Below are 18,239 nucleotides of genomic sequence, written 5' to 3'. Positions count from 1 at the left end.
ACTGCAAGGAGAATTGAATATCAGCCTTTCTGACCACACCAATTTCAAACATGAGTCGTCATATTCTGCATATCAATATTTTTACTTTAGTTTCATTTCTATCCTATCAATGCACTTTAACAGAAGTGGCTGTAATTATTTCTCTATATGAAGTTTATTAGTTGTTACACAGTCTTTTACAATGAATGGCTTAGGTAAAAATTAACCCTAATGAGAAGCTGAGAAATTTTATATACATATATATATATATATATATATATATACACACACACAAACCAAACAAAAAAAATAATTCTGTCAATCTCACTTGAATTTCTTAATGAGCAAATGTTTAAAAAAAAAAAAACCACAAGACCTACTAAGAAGGCCCCGCATTCTTTTGTTAAAAAATTGAGAATGCTTATAATAACCAAACTACAGTAAAAACTTGTCAAAAAGCATCAAATTGCAGTTATAAAAAAATCCCTATTTGGATCTTCACACACATTCAAAATCATTGATACCACATTTAAAGCAGCTAAGTAAGATCTTTCATTTACAGTCCACCAGTTATATATACATACACTTGCTATGTTCTACAGCAATGACAACTACTCCCTGACAAAACTGGATATACTATACTGTACTTTATAAAGTCATTCCAAAAATAACACAGCTAAGTGAGTTAATATGGAAAGTTATGCAAGAGAAAGTAGGACTTTTTCACACATATCAACCTACCCATGTAAGCAGACTATTTACTCTGTACTTTTTAAACTAGGGACATATATGAATTCTTACCCTGCGTTGTTACTGACTGCAGTTATTTCCTTTACTCCAGTCTTCAGTAAACCCCCTATAAGGTTTTCAGGGATCCCACACAATCCAAAACCTATGCAAAATAAAGAAAATTGAATATGTAACAAGTGTTTGAAAGAACACAGTTCAATCAAAAGTCTGGCAACATGCACTGATTGATTGAAAATCTTTTCTGAATAGACAAGAACAAGCTTCTTGGATGACTAAAGAGCCCAATACTTCTGGAAATAAACTTGTTTGGAGTAAGAATAGTGGACTACAATTAACTTCCAAATCTGAAGTGCTTAAATTCAGAAGTGCGACCAAAGAGCTTTATCCAGTTGCACCCTTAGTGCTGGAATCTCCTAGAGTCACCAGATGCTTCCCAGCTTGGATGAAAGCAATTTAACTCTTAGAGGTCTGCTCATACCTAAATGACCTTTGGAGCAGGGCTAGAGAACATCAGCTCTCCAAGTGTGCGTCCTAACCACTACATTATGCCATTTTACTCATTATTTCACCCTCTCTTTCTGCCTATCTGATCTTCAGCTCTTTGCTGCATATAATGTCAAACAGGAGTGAAGAGTTCTCCCACACAGTATAGCCTATCATTAGATGATAAAAATCTGAGAACCTTAACCTGGGGAAGATCTGTGACACTGGAAGCATAACAACCCAGACCTCCACCCAGGCTGAGGTGCCTGGAGCTCCTACCTGTGATGCAAGAACCCTGTTTGCCTAACAAAGTACAACGCCAAATCTGAGGCATCTAAAGGCTTAGACTGGGCTTTAGCACCAAGACCCTTAACACTTTGTTTCCAATCACTTAGCCTCAGATCTTCCTTTGTTCCCATCAAGCAATAAAAAAAAAAAAAAAAAAAGGCAGTAATTCTTCCCATTGGGCATTTTGCCTCATTACAGATCTCCAATGATGCTTCCCACATTTTACAACATTATGTTCTTTATTCTTCTTCAATACTAAAAATCAGCTGGAACCAATTACATAGAGAGATTTTTTTTTTCTTTAAGTGGATTGAATTGGGTGAAATTCTGAAAATCAACTAGAAGACTCAAGAGCTCAATACACATTGAAAACCAACATGACGCAATTTCTTGACTCTTCTGAAAATATTACGCGCATCCATTTAGTGTAATGTAGATAGATATTATCTTCACTTCCCAGTCAGAAACAGGTTAGGCGATTTGCTCAGCATCAAAAGAGCCGGTGACAAGGAGCTACAAAATATAGAGAATGCTACTACAAACATGATCAAACCAGAATTTCATACCATTTGAAAAAATAACACTAACCTGAAAAGTCCAAGTTAATATTTTGCATTAAAATTGGCACAAGTAAAATCTAGTATTTCATTAGTGGGAAAAAATAATTCTTCTTCTGCTGATTTTTCCTCCTCTAGCAAGCAAATAGGAACTTCCTCACTGAAAAAGTTTGTCCCATGAGTAGCAGTAAGAAATCACTTGTTTAAAATACCCATACAAGAATATGGATTCTTGAATTAGTTAATTTAAAAAGAACCAACATACAAGATTTCATCCATAACAAATCGAATATTTACCACCAACAAGTATAGTTGCCCCATTGGGTATATCTTTTACAGCTTCCACAGGATCAGTATAAAACTTGGTGTTGCGTTGACAGCTGGTAGAAAAGTAGCACCCACAAATCTGGAACAACATTAATAGAAAAAAATGAAGTAATAAAAAGCATTACATTGTAGATTTATAATGATGACTATCCCCATAACTAAGTAAGGAGATGTACAAAAAAAGACTGATATTGCCACTCGAGACACTAAATGTTTGTGGAGAGAGAGAGAGAGACAGAAAGATAGAGAGAGGTTCAGCTGCAGCATCTTTTATGGATCAGTATCACTCTTACATCTCTAAAGCACGGAGTCATCTGTTTTCTCTCCCCCAAAGTCATAGCACATTTTGCTATTCTGTTCATGGGTATGATAAATGCTTTAGGCGTAATACAAGCTGCATCAATCTGACAACATTCAAAGATATTTTAAATTTCTGAATACTATACTACAGGAAGTCCCAAGCTGTCAACAGTTTGAACAGGCTCAAATGGTAATTGTTCAGCATGAGTTAGAGCAACCCAAAGACTGCTCTAGCTTGTATATAACTACCTGGAGCTTCAAAGATATCCAGGCACTACAGACAACCAGAAGTTGCTGAAGTAGAGGGCCAGCATCACCACGGAGTTGAAGAGGAGGTCGATGAACTGTGCAAAGCACTGCACTGTGCTGGCAGTATAGTAAGCAGGGACTCTTTGACAGGGTGACACTTCCACCAACTTCCTAAAACAGTTTTAAAGCTCCTTCTGAATCTCCTTCATTCTGGGTTGTTCTCGAACAACAGAAGGAGCTCTAAAACTCCTGTTTTAAAACCCAGAATCAGGGATCAATAAAACATCACTAAGTAACATCACTAAGGAGTGATTCTACACTGGCTGAGAAAGAATGAAAGACCAAACCTCACGGTCAATTCTACCATGACCATTTCTTCCAGAAACATTCTTTCAGGACCACAGCGAGGTTGCAAAGAGCATCTCCTCTGGCCCCCTTCTGTACGGAAGAGACAAAAGGAGCAGCACGCACTGGCAGCCACAGGAGACCCAGTCCAACCAGAGGGCAAGCGGCAGGGCAGGATGGCTCCTTGCCCTCAGGCCTGACGAAAGAGGCAGGGCTGGAGAGAGGCCAGGCCACTCACCCCATGGACACATGGGCAACAACATTTTAAAGGCACCACAGGTACCTTTTCCCTAAACCTAACCTAAACAGGTATACCTGTAACTGTGGGGAACAATATTCTAAGATTAAAAGAGTATACACTACTCTGTTTATCCTCATTCAAGAAGCAGCAAATTCTGGTCCTAAGAAACTCACTATCCTTGCCCCTAGGCACACAAATAATGGCATTTATCTCTTCAGTCATTGTGACCAACTTCCTTAAGAGTAAGTTATATAATCTTTGTCTGACTCTTAATTACAGTTAGAAAGAAATGAAGATGAAAATAAAGATGTAATGCCAGTATAACAGCAAAAGTGTCTGCCACTGGCCACAAAGCTTTGTCAAGACAGTCAGAAGAAACTAACAGCGAAATCCAGTTCCCGGTGGATTCTTCTGAACTTATTTCAGGTGTTATGTAAACATAACAATAACAGAAAGAGTACTTGAACTTTACGCAAATGTAGACATGAAGTGTGACAATAAAAGGAAAAGACAAATGGATAATCAAAGGAACTTGGACCAAAAAAACAAAAGCCAAGTCAAAATCAAGGTCTGTACCAGACCTCTTCTAAGACAGGGTAAAAAAAAAAAAAAAAAAAACAGGTTACAGTTACAATGAGGCAGGCTGTGTTATGCAATACCAGGTTGGATAGCTCCAAGAAGGGTGTCTGCCCTACTGTTCTAAACATGTTTTTCCTCAGTCCCTTACCCACCCACTCTGCTGTTTGAGGGCTATGAGTTTTCATTAAGCCAAGGTGCCAGAGAGCACCCACATTAACCCACAACCCCGGCCGGGGAAGTTAAACACCCTGCACTCAGCTGTGAGTCTGGCTGCCCAGGTTCAAGAGGGACAGAAATAAGATGGGAACAGATCCGCCATTAGGATAATCAGCAGAACAGAAGGAAATAATACGGAAGAGCAAAACAACTTAGCAAAACAAAGGCTGAAAAAGATACAATTATTATCCATAAACACATCAGGAATAAACCTGGGGGTGAGAAGGAGAGTAGGTGAGCTTAAACTAAAGCAAAACAACAACACGAAAAGGCAAAGAAACAATTCTGGCTCAAGAAGAAACTACTTGGAGTACAGTCACACGCAGGCTGAACACCAGTAGATCAGTGGGGTCCCGAAGAGCCTTCCCCTAGGAAGGGCAGAAGCAAAGGAGCGACCCGGCTACGCAACAGAACTCAGGGCATTCGTGAATGGGAATTTAGGACAAGGTGCCGGGCACCGTGCTAGCTGACCCGGACCCTCTCGCGTTCCCCTGTCCACCCGCATGCAGCCCACGTCTAGGAAAACGCTGGGCAGTTATGTGTGCATGTATCTATATCTATACACATGTGTGGGTATGCATACACACACACACGCATATATATATATATATAAAGCGACTTCCTGTAATTATACAGCGATTTCAGACTTCGAAAAAAAAAGAAATTCGGTGCAACGTCTCCAGCCCCCGTCGCCCCAGGTCACAGCATCCCAGGCAGCTGCGAGCCGAGCGCCCCCCGGCCCGCGGCTGCTGCCCGCCCTCCGCCGCCCCCACCCGCTTCGCACCGCGCCGAGCCGCCCCTCATCCCGCCAAGGTCACGGCCACGGGCCGCCGAGCCGGCGGCGAGGGGGGCCGGGGCGGCCTTACCTCCGCCCGGGCGGCCCGCGCGGCGCCCAGGAGGATACGGCGGCCGCGGGGCGGCAGGAGGAGTTTGCAGGCCGCCATCTTCGCGCTGCGCGGCACTGGGGCGGGGAGCGGCGCGGGCGGCGCCTCTGCGCAACGGCGGGCGAGGGGCGCGGGCGGGCCGGCCGGCCGGCGGCGGGTCACGTGGGCCGAGGGCGGGTGGGGGGCGCGGGCGCGGCGCCCACTGACGTCGGCGCTGGCCCAGGCGGGGCGCGGGCGCGGGCGCGGCGCGGAGCGGAGCGGAGCGCTGTACAGCCGCCTCCGCCGCCGCCGAGCGAGCGGCAGCGGGGCCACCCGGGCCCGGCCCGGGCGCCGCCGTGCCCCCTGCGGGCCTGGCCCCCGCCTTCCCCCCGGAGGCGAGCCGCCGCGCCCGCGGAGCACAGGGCGGCAGCAGCGCCGGGCCGCAACGCCGGAGGGGCGTCCAAGAGACAAGGACACGCGCGGAGCACGTGTCAGTGCTGCAAGCCATTTCCGTGTTAAACTGTTTTTTATTATTATTATTATCCCCCCCCCCGCCCCGTTTTACTTGTAAGGCTCTATCACCTCCACAGACAACCCAGAGGCGCCACCACGGAGGTCTCCCTGAGAAGCTGTCTCTCAAGTCTTCCAACGTGACCCAGAATTTGCTGATTTACTTGTAGATGGTTTTCTTACATATTCAGAAAAGGCCACTTCGATTTTTCTTCCAGCAATCTGTGGTCAAGAATCAAAAACACTAGAACGGAGCTGCTGATAGGCGCTTTGAATGGTTAACATGCAGAGCTGTAGTGCTCAAGGTTAGCCAGTCTCCTGTAAGCACATGGTCTCTACCAGGCGCTTGGAGGCTATGTTGGATGGAAAAAATGTTACTAGAATAGATGGATACTTGTTCAGTCACATGATGCGAACGGTTTCCTGCTAGCAGTTCTGTTCCTGCTAGACGGAAAATTCACAGCATGCCTCCACCATCATTTACACTTTCTAAAAATACCCGGAGTGATCAGTTCATGCCCTAATGATGCCTGATGGAAGATACAGAGAAAAATGTGACAAGCGGTTTAGATGCAGGAAAAGATGAATTCCCCCCAGACACGACACGAGGTCACACTTCTCTCCTGCCACATTGCTATTGTTGTTTCCAGGCTCTCTCCAGCGCAGCTGCCAGCCTTGCTATACAGAACTTAGAGAGGGTTGAATGTGACAAAGGATAATTTACAACCAGGAAGCCAACATTTTAACGGAGTGCCACTAGCCTCGCTCTTTGTGTCCGTGCACGTTATTTCACTTTATTCCAAACACAGGTCCAGCCTTCAGGGTGCTGCTCTGCGACACCTAGAAGCAGAATTTGGCTGTGTCTCACTGGCCTCCACCATGTCAGTCTCTTACGCATTTTCAGAGAAGTGGTACTTGTAGCTACACTGCATAAAACTGACAAATTTTGCAGATGCCAGTGAAATGTGTGGTGGACACTGCTTTCGTGTTGGGCTCTCGGGGATTTAGATCAGGAATGGTTTTGTTTCTAAACACCTGTTGGATTTAGTTAGCCAGCTAAGTCTGGGGCAGTTCTAGGTGTGAAGAGCTACAAATTACCGTCAGTGTCAAGCATGTGACATTAGTCAAACATTTCTCACCTTTAACAACATTTAGAGATGAATAGTGGGAGAGTTTTAAGCCCTTAATGCCAAATACAAGTTAGTAGATAGGTATTTTGGAGCAACTGCAGGTTAATGATTGCATATTCCGTTATAACACCCTTTAGTTATACTGCTACCGAGCATACGAACACGTCAAAGTCAGACCAGTGCAATACACTGAAATACCGTGTCTCAGAGAAGTCCAACAAAAGCCATAAAAGAGTTAGCAAACATGCGGGCATTTTTTACCTACTTGCTTTTATCTGTATAGGGGGAAGATCTTACCAGAACTCTGAGATAACCAATTTATTTCTGGGTAAACGTCTCATCAACATTTGTTTATAAAGTTGTTATACTTTTAACTAGATTTTTGCCTGTTTGTTAGACCCATTAGAATTTGGCAAGAAAATTCAATCGCTGAGCCATGAAAATCACATATTGAATCAAACAGAAGGGAAAGCTTGTTAAATTATGCAGTATCTAGAATACATGCACAGAACACCTAAACTTACCTTCCAACACGTTAATAGGTCCCAATTTGAAACAAGAGGCTGGTGTTTACATACTTTCCAATATTACTCAAAATACTTACATACTTTTGATATTACTTGTTTAAGAGCACAGGAAACTCATCTTGAGATAAAGTAGAATGAATCTGAATCCCTGGATACGGAAGGGAAGCTCAAAGAGAATGAAAGAAGGTAATTCATAACATCTACATCTTTCTTCAAGAGTGGAATTTCTACAAGGAAAAGCAAATCAAGGAAAGATTCAGAGGGGAAAAAAACCTTAAACATACTGCAGGTTACAGACCTAAAGGTACTGCATAGTAATAAATGCATTCCTGCTGGCAACATGAGAATAACCGCATCGACCTGTGCAACACTATTGAACAATTTTAAGATCCACTCATAGCTTTTATAGGATATATATTTACCTCGGGAAAGAGAAAAGGGCTGCCAGCTGCATCACCAATGATTACAGTGGTCAGTCACATGAACTTAAATATTAAAATTGTAAATATAAACTTATTAGCAAGGGTCAGGTGAAAGGAAGGTCATTACAAAGAAAAATTTACTCATTACATAGAAGCATTTGTGAGTCTAGTCAAAGCTGTACTTGCTGAAAACTAGCAGGTAGTCACCAAATGAAAGCTCACTTCATTAATAAATACATATAAAATTAAACATAAACACCAAAGGCAAAATCAAAGTGGAAAACAAAACAAAGCAAAATAAAAACCCTAAAAGCCAAACGTCTAAATAGCTATGGCAGTGTAAAGCAAGGGAGAGAACCATAGAGCCAAGATTTCTGAAGGAAAACGACCTAGGGAGCTGCTGAGGAACGCTTTTGCCCTACTGGCAAGATTTCCTCTTTGCAGGCCTAAGCTTAGGATCAAAGAGGATACCAAGGTATGAGAGGATCCTGAAGCTACATAATAATCAACAGCTTTTTGGTTACACTTCTTTATCTGTGAATGAACTTTTGAGCAGTCAATAGAAAAATACTACATATTTTTGCTACAATGAATATCTTAGTAGACTATAGGAATACGGTTAATTCAAGTAACTATAAAAACTTCTAAGGAAGTTCTCATGAGCATATTGGATAAGTAGATTGAAAAATCTAGCAGGGGGATTTTTTTGCTTGCTTCATCCTTTTCCTATTTCTATTTTAGTACTTTCATATTTTAGGCAGGATGTCCTACTTTATATAGAGAGTTTCTAATATCATGTCAGATTGTGTATCATGATTATAAGCTAGGATAGGCAACTACGCAAAACTTTTTCGAAGCCACTGAATATTTTATACAAGGTCAAAGCTAGAGAATTAAAGTTATTACAGCAAGTTATTCAGTTATTAACCTCCGCAATCCTAACAGAAATAGCCACTGAAAACTCAGTTAAATCCACAGTTAACTGGTTACTGTAATTTCATGGTCTTAAAAATAGACAGAGAATTTCAAATTTTCCAGCAACTGCAAATTCTACACCTCAATTCAAAACCAGAACACTTACCATGTTAAGTTATACAGAACTTAAAAATTAAAGTCAGTCAATTTTGTATATTAAAAAACAGAAAACTATTACTCAACATGATCCTTAGCAACTCTGTTCAGGTTTTAATAACATATATTTAGTAACTGTCATCAATACAATCAGAAGTAGTGAAAAGTAATAATCTTCAACAGCGACAGTCCAATACGCCTACTAGTTCTGGAAGAAGGATAACCGATTTATCATTAATTCCCTTACTGCAGGAATGAGAAAAAACAAAAGGCCTATTCAGCAGATATTCACAGACACCAGCTGCAAAAGTGCCATATATTTGTACACTAACATTTATAGAGAATGCTTTTAGTTCTTGCTGAGGAATGCTACTAATCTCTCACTCCTCATTTTTTGCCAGGAGTTTTTTGCTGCAAGAATGCAGCAGAACAGGAAAGTTTTTTCTTCCTTTGGCTAAACAGAAATCATGGGGTTATTTTACACTCTAAACGGATAGTGTTGTAGAAGATTAAAGCAAAACAAAACAAAAGGGGCTACTGGAACAGTAAACTGGAAACAGGAATCCTGAGCAGCTGTCATGCTGCACGTCAGTTCATGTTTGTTAGCACTACTGCAACAGGCTTTTCCAATGCAATGGTATAGTTAAAAGCTACATAGAGGTACTTTCAAACTGACTTCATCTGCAAACAGAATTAGTATGTATTCGAAACTCAGAATCTAGGAAGAATGTGCAAAACTGTTAGGAAAAAAAAAACCTCTTTATTTGTGTTTGATACGCAACTTACCAAAACAACTACAGAAACTGAAGAGGATAATGTAGAACCACATCTGCAGGAGTTGTATACAGTAAACAAACCACACAACTCCCATTGCAGATAGTGCTGTGGAATAAGCCAACTGCACAGATGCTAATCAAGAATTACAAAAGGCTAGCATCTGTTTAAGTTACAAGTTTCACCTATAAAGCTGGTTTCCTTTTTGAAACTTGGACTTTGTCATCCATTTCATGGGCGTGGTGCTTATTTGGCAACCACCATTTCTTGGCTACAAGAGTCTGGCACGCAAACTCATGCCTGAGGTCCAAGCCCACGTAATTATTTTATCATCCTTAGGGAGTCGGTTCCCTACATGCTCTGATAAGACAGTCTTATCTGAATTACTTGTTTTGCCCAATTCTTCTTGTCCATTCAGCTACCGAGGAGCAACTCTCTGGAGTTCAGAACCACTTCCCTTTTACAGTGGGCCAGTTCATCAGTAATTGGGTTAACATTCTCAAGACAAAGCATGAGCTAAAAATTGTACATGTAGGCAAATCAGACAGCTGTTTCCTGTTCCATTTCATTTTTCAGTGGCAATCAAATGAACAGAAGAATTGGTAAGAACTAGTAAGGAAGGTAACGAAACTTTCACATGGAATATATGGCAAAATCTGAAACTTTTGTTGAATTCTTCATAAATACATTTAAAAAGAATACTTACATTCATTCGTCCATCTTTTAAAAAGACCATAGAATCAGTCAATCAGTCTTAGAAATGTGGGATTTCCTTCAGCTCTCCCCTGGTTCTGGCTTAACTGTCTGACTTTAAACTTGGTTCTACAAAAACACACTCAAAAGGAGCTTGGAGGCCTGCTAAGCCTAAGTGTGGGTGAGCACCTCACATTTTCAGGCACCCAGCTATTTCTCAGGACAGCCTCAGGTCTCTAACTCTCGAATCCATCAGTTGCAAACGTCACCTAAAGATCAGGAAGGTCTGTTTGAGGGGCCAGATTGAAGCCATACTCTGATAGTTCCCTGAGGACTTCAGCACTCAGCTGTGGGGGTTTTGTACAGTTTTAGGAAATAAAACCATTTCAGATTGATATTACTATAGTGAAACACCCCCATTAAATGCCACAATATATCGAGCACACTTGTAACAGCCTGTGGCATCCTACTGAACTCTCAAGCAGGAAAGGGAAGCAGTTTTACATTTATCTTCCTCCAGCATCAATGGCTTCCGTCACCTAAAATAGCAGGCCCCAATTAGATGTTACTTCTCTACCAAGTTTCACATACATAACTTTAAATAACAACGGTAACCAGGTGGACTCAGTTGAATAATTCCTATGGGAATGGTGAATCTCATAGAATTTTAGAGGGCCTTTTGAAAGTCTAATTCACACAATTTTAGATTATTCACCCAGTGAGTGAATATGAAGCTTCCTGGATGTGGTGCATTTAAATTGTTGATCACATCAAGTAAGAACTTGAGAATTTCAATGAGGTTGCAAGTTATCCACAACACGAATCAGAAAATCTGTCATAAAGTAATGATCTTAGATCTCCCATTTACATCACAGAATAAAACCTTGGTTACTATAATCATAGCTCACCATTCCTACAGTTGTGTAGGAATGTGACGGAAGAATTACTTGTGACAAAAATTGTTCTTTAAATCTCAGTAATATTTATATTTATTTATTTAGGCCTTTGAAACATAAAGTACTTACTTGAACATCGGTTCAAGAGGGTACTTTCAACAAGCATGCCACCAGCTAACAGACTTCAAGAATGTAGACAATGTGCATCCTCCTTTGCCCTGAGTGTATCAGAAACACAGACTTCTTGCTCTTGCAGCAGATGAGTTCTCATGTGATCTTCTCCACGTTTCTATTTTTTAGGGAACGGCATTAATTCATTCTATGTTATAGACATAAAACAAATTCTTCTGTGGTGACCTGTCATGACAAATTAATGACATAAGCCATTAGTTTAAGTTGCTCTAAAATAAATAATTATATTCCCAAAAATGTACATGTCTATAATTGGATGTACAGACAATCCCTGAGTGCTGCCAAAATGTTATATGAAAATTATGCTCTTATAATTCTAAAAAAATAATTTTTTGTTTTCAAGCTCTACCCAAAAAGGAAAATGTCACAGCTCCAAAAAATAGCTGCTGCTTTTATGGACTTACTACTGCAAATTATAAAGGCTGAATTCTCAGGGCCCCCCCCCCCCAACCCCTTCTTTTCTTTAGTATGAGCTTCCAGCACTTTTCCAGAGCTTGAAGTGACTGTTTTATAGTGACCACTATCTTTAACAGTCATAGTTAGAAATGCCAACAGAGTCCCAAAGTTTCGTCAGGAGAATATCACCTCTGATTTTTTACTTAAAATGAAAATACTGTATAGCTGTGTTAACTTTCTAGATTGACAAGGCAGGGTGGTCAGTTACCTCGCTGTACAATTTAGCAAAGACTGCTAATGTATTTTTAAAAATAATGTATCAGGTTATTTTCCCAAATTTTCTGAAACTTCTGAATGATTTTTCTAAAACTCAATGGAAAACTAACAAGTACTATCAAATTTTCTTCACTGAGGTATACTGTGAGCAAATAGCTGGACCATCTGGCTGAACTAAGAAGTAGCAAGATAATAAACAGCAAATAGGTAATAATATAACAAATATTAGAGATATTTTACTGCTTAATTATAGATCAAGTTAAAGTAAACACGAATATACTAACACTATGTATGTAGTAAGTGACATTGATGTTTCCTGTCCAAAAAAAAAAGATAACCAGCAGAGATTCACTGTATTTTCTTATTTGGTAAAACTCCCCCTCTTTTCAACAGAGGACTTTTTAAAAATGAGTCTGAAGGTAAAGGAAGCATTCAGCATCCCTTAAAGTTTTGTGTGAGAGGGAAGAGGCTCTAAGTTTGAATTTTGATTCCAAACTCAAGACTCAAGTAACCTCTCTTTAAAGGCAGAGTAAAATAGGTCAGGTTCTACTTCTAAAGCATAGTTTGACTGGTATTGTTTCCAGTTCATACTGCCTACCCCACTCCATGCCAGTCACCCATCAGTCAGGACAGTACAGCTCTTTATGTGACTGCACATTGAACTGCAATCCAGAAAAAGGGGAGGGGAGGCTTCAAACCAAGCGGGAGGAAGAGGCAGCAGAGCAGAGCAGCTGGTTAAACTTTTCCAAAAGAAATGCTTGCCAAGCTATGATATGACACCTCTGTCTTTCATAAAACTTTCTCAAGCACGAACGGTGGCTCCTCTTTGCTGTGTTTTAGAAATGCATGCAGCACAACAGGAACAGAAACATTTGTTCTTATCCATCCCATGATTCTTCCAGGAAAAGGTATGTTTTTTTCTCAGGGGAAAACCTAGAAGAACCAGAAAAGCTTTAATGCTAAGTGCCACATCAGTTAATACAAAACGCCAATTAGCAGATTTAAGTGTGCTATGATCCAAGAGAATCAACAGTTTATAAAACCTCTTATGGTGCCATAAAAGTTTACTAAAAGCCAGATGAAGGTTCTCTGAGCATAAGTTACACATAACAGCTTCAGGAGGGAAGTTACAAGTCTCAGACAGGAGCCAAACCCACCAAATTGACAGTTATGCGTCTCATACAGCTCATGGTTACATAGATCAGTTTAGTGATCCAACTGGAGGCTAGGTCTGTGGGAAAAATTATCAGCATTTAGTCCGATAAGCAAACTGATCTCATACACCATACTGTCATGTGACTCTCGGATTAATACAATTAAAGGCTGGGAGCACACAATCAGGGACAAGTTTATGGTCACTTGTTTTTTGACCGAATGATATTATTTTTATGTTAGCTAAAAGTCAGCTGTGAAACAATACCCTAAATCACATAAACAATAATCTGTAATGCCCAGTTATGGAGGCAGGCGTGAAGGCTACAGTAAGCAAGTCTTCCTGTATTGCACGCGTCCACAGTACACGCAGTTCTTTGATCAGTAACCATACAGCAGAAAAATCCCGTCTTGCCTGTTCTAAGTAAACTGTTTCATTCTAATAGAGGCATTTGTACACTTTATAGTTACTGTTTAAAAAGCTACCTGAACCTTCTCCAGCTCCAAAAAGCAATCCCTACTTGTTGGTCTCATGCCCCCTTTTTATAGGGAGGTCACTTCAGAAGAGCAGCTACATCTTCAAAGCTCACTGCATACCGTTTCCTAATAATCAACAATCAACTGCTAAATCCTCTCATATGTTCAGAACCTATTCACATGCAAATCCGATGCCATATTGTCCCCCGTGCAGAAGGCCACATCATAAGAAAGCAGCTGTTTTATATTTTGTCAGGGGACAAACCCAACCTGCACGTACACTTGAAGCAGGTAGGCAAGGAACGGTCGTGCAAGGTTAGGCAAACAAAAGTACAACACAGCTACAATGTCTTTTAATAGCTGGCATTCACATGCTTCTCTGTAACTAATGTGTTTCACAACCACTGGTGCAAAAGTAACATTCCACTACAGCTCGCCCTCAGGCCCGATTTCACGTTTGAGACTAACGATATGAATATCAAATACTCTGACTTAACTATATTTCATACTGAACACACGGTTTTATTTTCCATTTGATGCAGAGCAAGAGGGTATGTATGTGTCTAAATAAAAAGACAATAGTAGAGGACTGACTGATTTAGATACTTTTCTATTCAATGATTTGACGTTCTTGCCTGCCATGACCCTGATTTCTGGAAATCATGTCACAAGGCTTAACTCCATGAGCACAGAGGAACTCCTTGGTGACTACTTCCCACTTTCTTAGCATCGTCTGGATTAACTTCCAGTTTTGCACACCTTCCCTGGTAACTTGTATTTTATTAGTTCCACATATGCCGTATGTGAAAGCATGCATCTTCCTGTATGAATCAGACAGACATTTCAAAGCTGGTACCTTAATACTGACCATCTTTCTTATAAATAGAGATAACATTATATATAACACACTCACGAAGCTCACAAAGAATAAATATATACCCTTGCCTAATAGTTCCTGTGCATGAAACCACAAATAACTTTTTTGTTTACCTTCAAGAGCAAAAAGAATTGATTCAAAAAGTAGAATGACAAAAGACAGGTAAAGGATCAAATATTCTGTAACACCTTTTCACAAACTCATTTTCTCTCAACTATTTACATAGACAACATTTCTCATAATCCTCAACTAACAAAATTTCTCTCAGGTTACTTTCTCCAATAATTAGTATGATTTCACTATCATCCCACTAATGTGTTCAAGAAAATTTGCACTACCTGCAGAACTTAAAAGCTCTTGAGACTACTAAAAATGACAAAAGTTTATCTTTCATTGCTGTGAAAAGCTGTTTTCTCCAGACAATCCTGTACTTTTAATTAGAGCTAACAACATTTTCCTACCACAGTGGCTTTCCAGTTCCTCTCTGTAATTATGAGCTTTGGTAACACTGAGTACAAAGAGGAACAACACACATCATGACCAAAGAAATTCTTTAACTTTCACAAATAAAAGAGGTTACAAATCATTGTCTAAAGCAAGATAAATTATTAGAAATTATTATAGGTCTTGAATATACGTATGCTTAAAGTTTTCACATATTTAAAGATGTCAAGACATCCCAGTTTCACTGTTAAATATATCAGAATAGGTAATAAGTGCTGATGGAATAGCACAGGACAAAAGTATTTCCAAAGTGTGTACTTGTAACCAGTCTGTTCTCATTTATACAAACAAATTTCAAAAGGACATAAACAGTACGTGGCTTGGAAGGAAAGAAGCAGTGGAATCCACTGCAGTTAAAAAAAAAAAAAAGTTCAATGAAAATAGATCCTAATGCATATGCTGGAAATACAAATTTATAACACAAAAAATCATAGCCATATTTATTGCTTGTGTAATTCCAAAGTCACTGCACAGAAACAAAGAATATTATATGTTTAAATATATACTCCATATAAAAGCATATACATTGTGTATACGTATATACTCACAAGGGCCAACACACACAGAGGTGCATTTATATATAAATCCCAAATGCTGGGAAGACACAATTGTGGCAATGCCGCATCCCTGGCTCCAAAGGAAGAAACCTTAACAGCCTTCCCTTTTCCATCAACCACAGCTATTTAAAACACTGTGATACACTTCCTTTTCCTGTCGTGCTTCCACCCATTTAGGAACACTGTCTGTCTTCAAATAGGTACCGCTTTATGTTTTGCCTTGTTAGTAACTGCAGCTTTAAAAACAGCAAGTGCTAGGCAGTAAAATTTCACAAAGTCCATGCAATATCTTCACCAGAAATTGTTTTACCATACTGTAACCATTCCTTAAAGTAGCTCTAAAGGGTAAAAATAGGATTTTTTGCTCCCATATAATTTATGTAAGAGTCATCCAGAAGGAATGAGTTTTCTTAAACACAGAAGGCTTTCAGAAAAATAGTAGACACAATGTTCTCTTTGTATGAAGCTCTGAGAATTTGAATTGTAAGATTTCCCAAGCCTGAAAAAAAAAAGGGAGAGGTAGTAAACCCCAAACCAGGACATTCTCTTTCAAACGCTTGGAAGGGATTTGATCCGAACGAGTTCTAAGCAAAAACAAAATATGAGGCAGACTGAAGTCCTTGTTCTCTCAAATAATCAGATAGCCATTCTTTTATCAAACTTGAGAACTGAGTGGTTTGCAAGGTGTGGGAAGATTAGCACAGCAGCTCTCTAAATTACAAAATACAGCTTGAGGTTTTAGTGACTTCACGGATACAGCTTAAAGGAGGGATGGATACTGGAGCTGTTCAGAAGCCACTCCAGCCAGGCGCAGGGAGAGTCCAAAGAGAGGTTAGGGCTCCCACAACGCACTAAGGAGGCACCTTCCCATCCTGTCTCAGCACAAGCCCTCCTTTCCTAGTTTATCCTCCTCCTTGTAGTTTGTCAAGGAATTTACCCAAAACTCAAGCCACCCTCTTTCCTTGCAAATCAGTTCCCAACAGGAAGTGTGTAGGGCACAACACAGGGAAAAAGCTTGAAAGCCACTATAGGTGTCTTCCGCTCATTTACAGATGATAGACCATACCACATTTCATGGTAAAGCCAAGTCGGGGAGGGGGGCAAAAACCTTTCAGGTTCAACTTTTCCTCAGAAAAGTGGACACCACCACATTTTTTCCATTTGTCTGTTACCACGGACATCCTGAAAAAATGTCTGACATTTCCTTCACTATTAAGGGATGACCCACTTGACTAGTTATAAAAAAAGCAACTAAGACATAAAATCAAAGCCTGGAATTAAAAAAAAAAAAAAAGTAAGGGCAGGAACAAGCAAGCAAAGAATCTGAGGAACCAAAAAGGAACTTTTCAATGCACAGACATTTGTCATTCCCAAAATGAACATGGGAAGTGCTGCATTTCATTTAAAACATAAAGCACCATATCCTCTACTCTCCGTTATAATTATGCTTAATTGTCAGGATAATTTTGGTATTGTTAACACAAGTGTTCCTTAGATGAAGAGCTCTATCTGGATACAGACTATGCAGGAGTAAATGGCAATACATATCCAGCTAAAATATTAGCAGTTTTCTTCCAGAAATCAAATTATTTCTGGAAGCAAACATAATTTTGCCTTCTAGGTTTTATTTTTGTGTTGTATTTAGTCTGTTTGACAACTCTTACGTATTGCATAACGAGGTTAATACTAAAAACATCTGAGCATGGGTAGGTAGGTGACTTTTCACTACCTAATTTAAAATACATCAGTAAACTGCATCCACTTTCTCTAAAGGACGCTAATGGGACACAGACACTAACAAACAAGTATTATATGACTTGAAAAAGTTAAGATTATCATGCAAGTAGGGAAAAAATGTTGTTAGTCAATTATTCTTTTAAAATGTTCAAGCTAACAAAATCCAAAATATTGGGAAAGGTCATGACATATTACTCAATTGGACATCTAGGCGCTATTTTTTCTAGACAAGTAGAGAGAGAAAATTAGAGAAATGATAGAGTAAAATACTCTATTGTTATGCTAATGCAACATAAAGTATAGTGCTGGATGGTTTACAGTGGTATAGCAGCATGCTTTTGTTACGAAAAATATAAGGAAAATTGATTTTTCTTCATAATATGGAAACTGTTCAGCACCTCAGGTTCATGAAGTACACTAAAGCTGGCTGATTAACTGGAGCGTAAGCGTGATTTCTCTAACCACAGGCATGGAGTTCAAGATGATTAAGCTCAACTTTTTGCAATTGTACCTCTACAAGTTAAATAATCCCAATACTAAAAGTAAAAAATCTCAATGAAGAAGTATTTAGTGACGGAAAAAAGAAGCAGCTTTCGATCTGATTTGCAGCCCAGCCCCCCTTGGGCAGTCTGTCAACACTCCCTTTAGGTCACAAGAAACGTTTCGCAGGGAGCCTGGACAGCGCTCACCTCGCCAGAGCGAGCGCAGAGGGACGCGCCAAAGGCTCTCCCCAGGCACCCCGAAGCAACTTTGGGGAACCCATACACCTCCGCTAGGAAAGAGCTTTAAGGTCCTCTAAAAAGGCAGCGGCCCCAGTTCCGTTACCGAGGGCCGCGGGCCAGCCCCGCCGCGGCCCCCCAACCGCCACCTC

At 40.2% G+C, this 18,239-nt stretch overlaps 1 protein-coding gene across 1 annotated transcript in view; it reads right to left on the bottom strand.

Moving 5' to 3' along the window:
• The window catches only part of LOC104140575 (succinyl-CoA:3-ketoacid coenzyme A transferase 1, mitochondrial), an 80,340-nt gene extending 74,993 nt beyond the window's left edge, over positions 1-5,347 (bottom strand). The window contains exons 1-3 of the mRNA XM_068924740.1: positions 5,181-5,347; positions 2,355-2,463; positions 781-871 (exon numbers count right to left, since the gene is read on the bottom strand). Coding sequence (XP_068780841.1) covers positions 781-871; positions 2,355-2,463; positions 5,181-5,258 — 278 coding nt within the window. The 5' untranslated portion in view covers positions 5,259-5,347. The remainder of the gene's footprint in view (positions 1-780; positions 872-2,354; positions 2,464-5,180) is intronic.
• Positions 5,348-18,239: the final 12,892 nt, after the last annotated feature.

Source organism: Struthio camelus, chromosome W (genome assembly GCF_040807025.1).
Source record: "Struthio camelus isolate bStrCam1 chromosome W, bStrCam1.hap1, whole genome shotgun sequence".
Taxonomy (NCBI): domain Eukaryota; kingdom Metazoa; phylum Chordata; class Aves; order Struthioniformes; family Struthionidae; genus Struthio; species Struthio camelus.
This window is presented reverse-complemented; position numbering and strand designations above follow the sequence as displayed.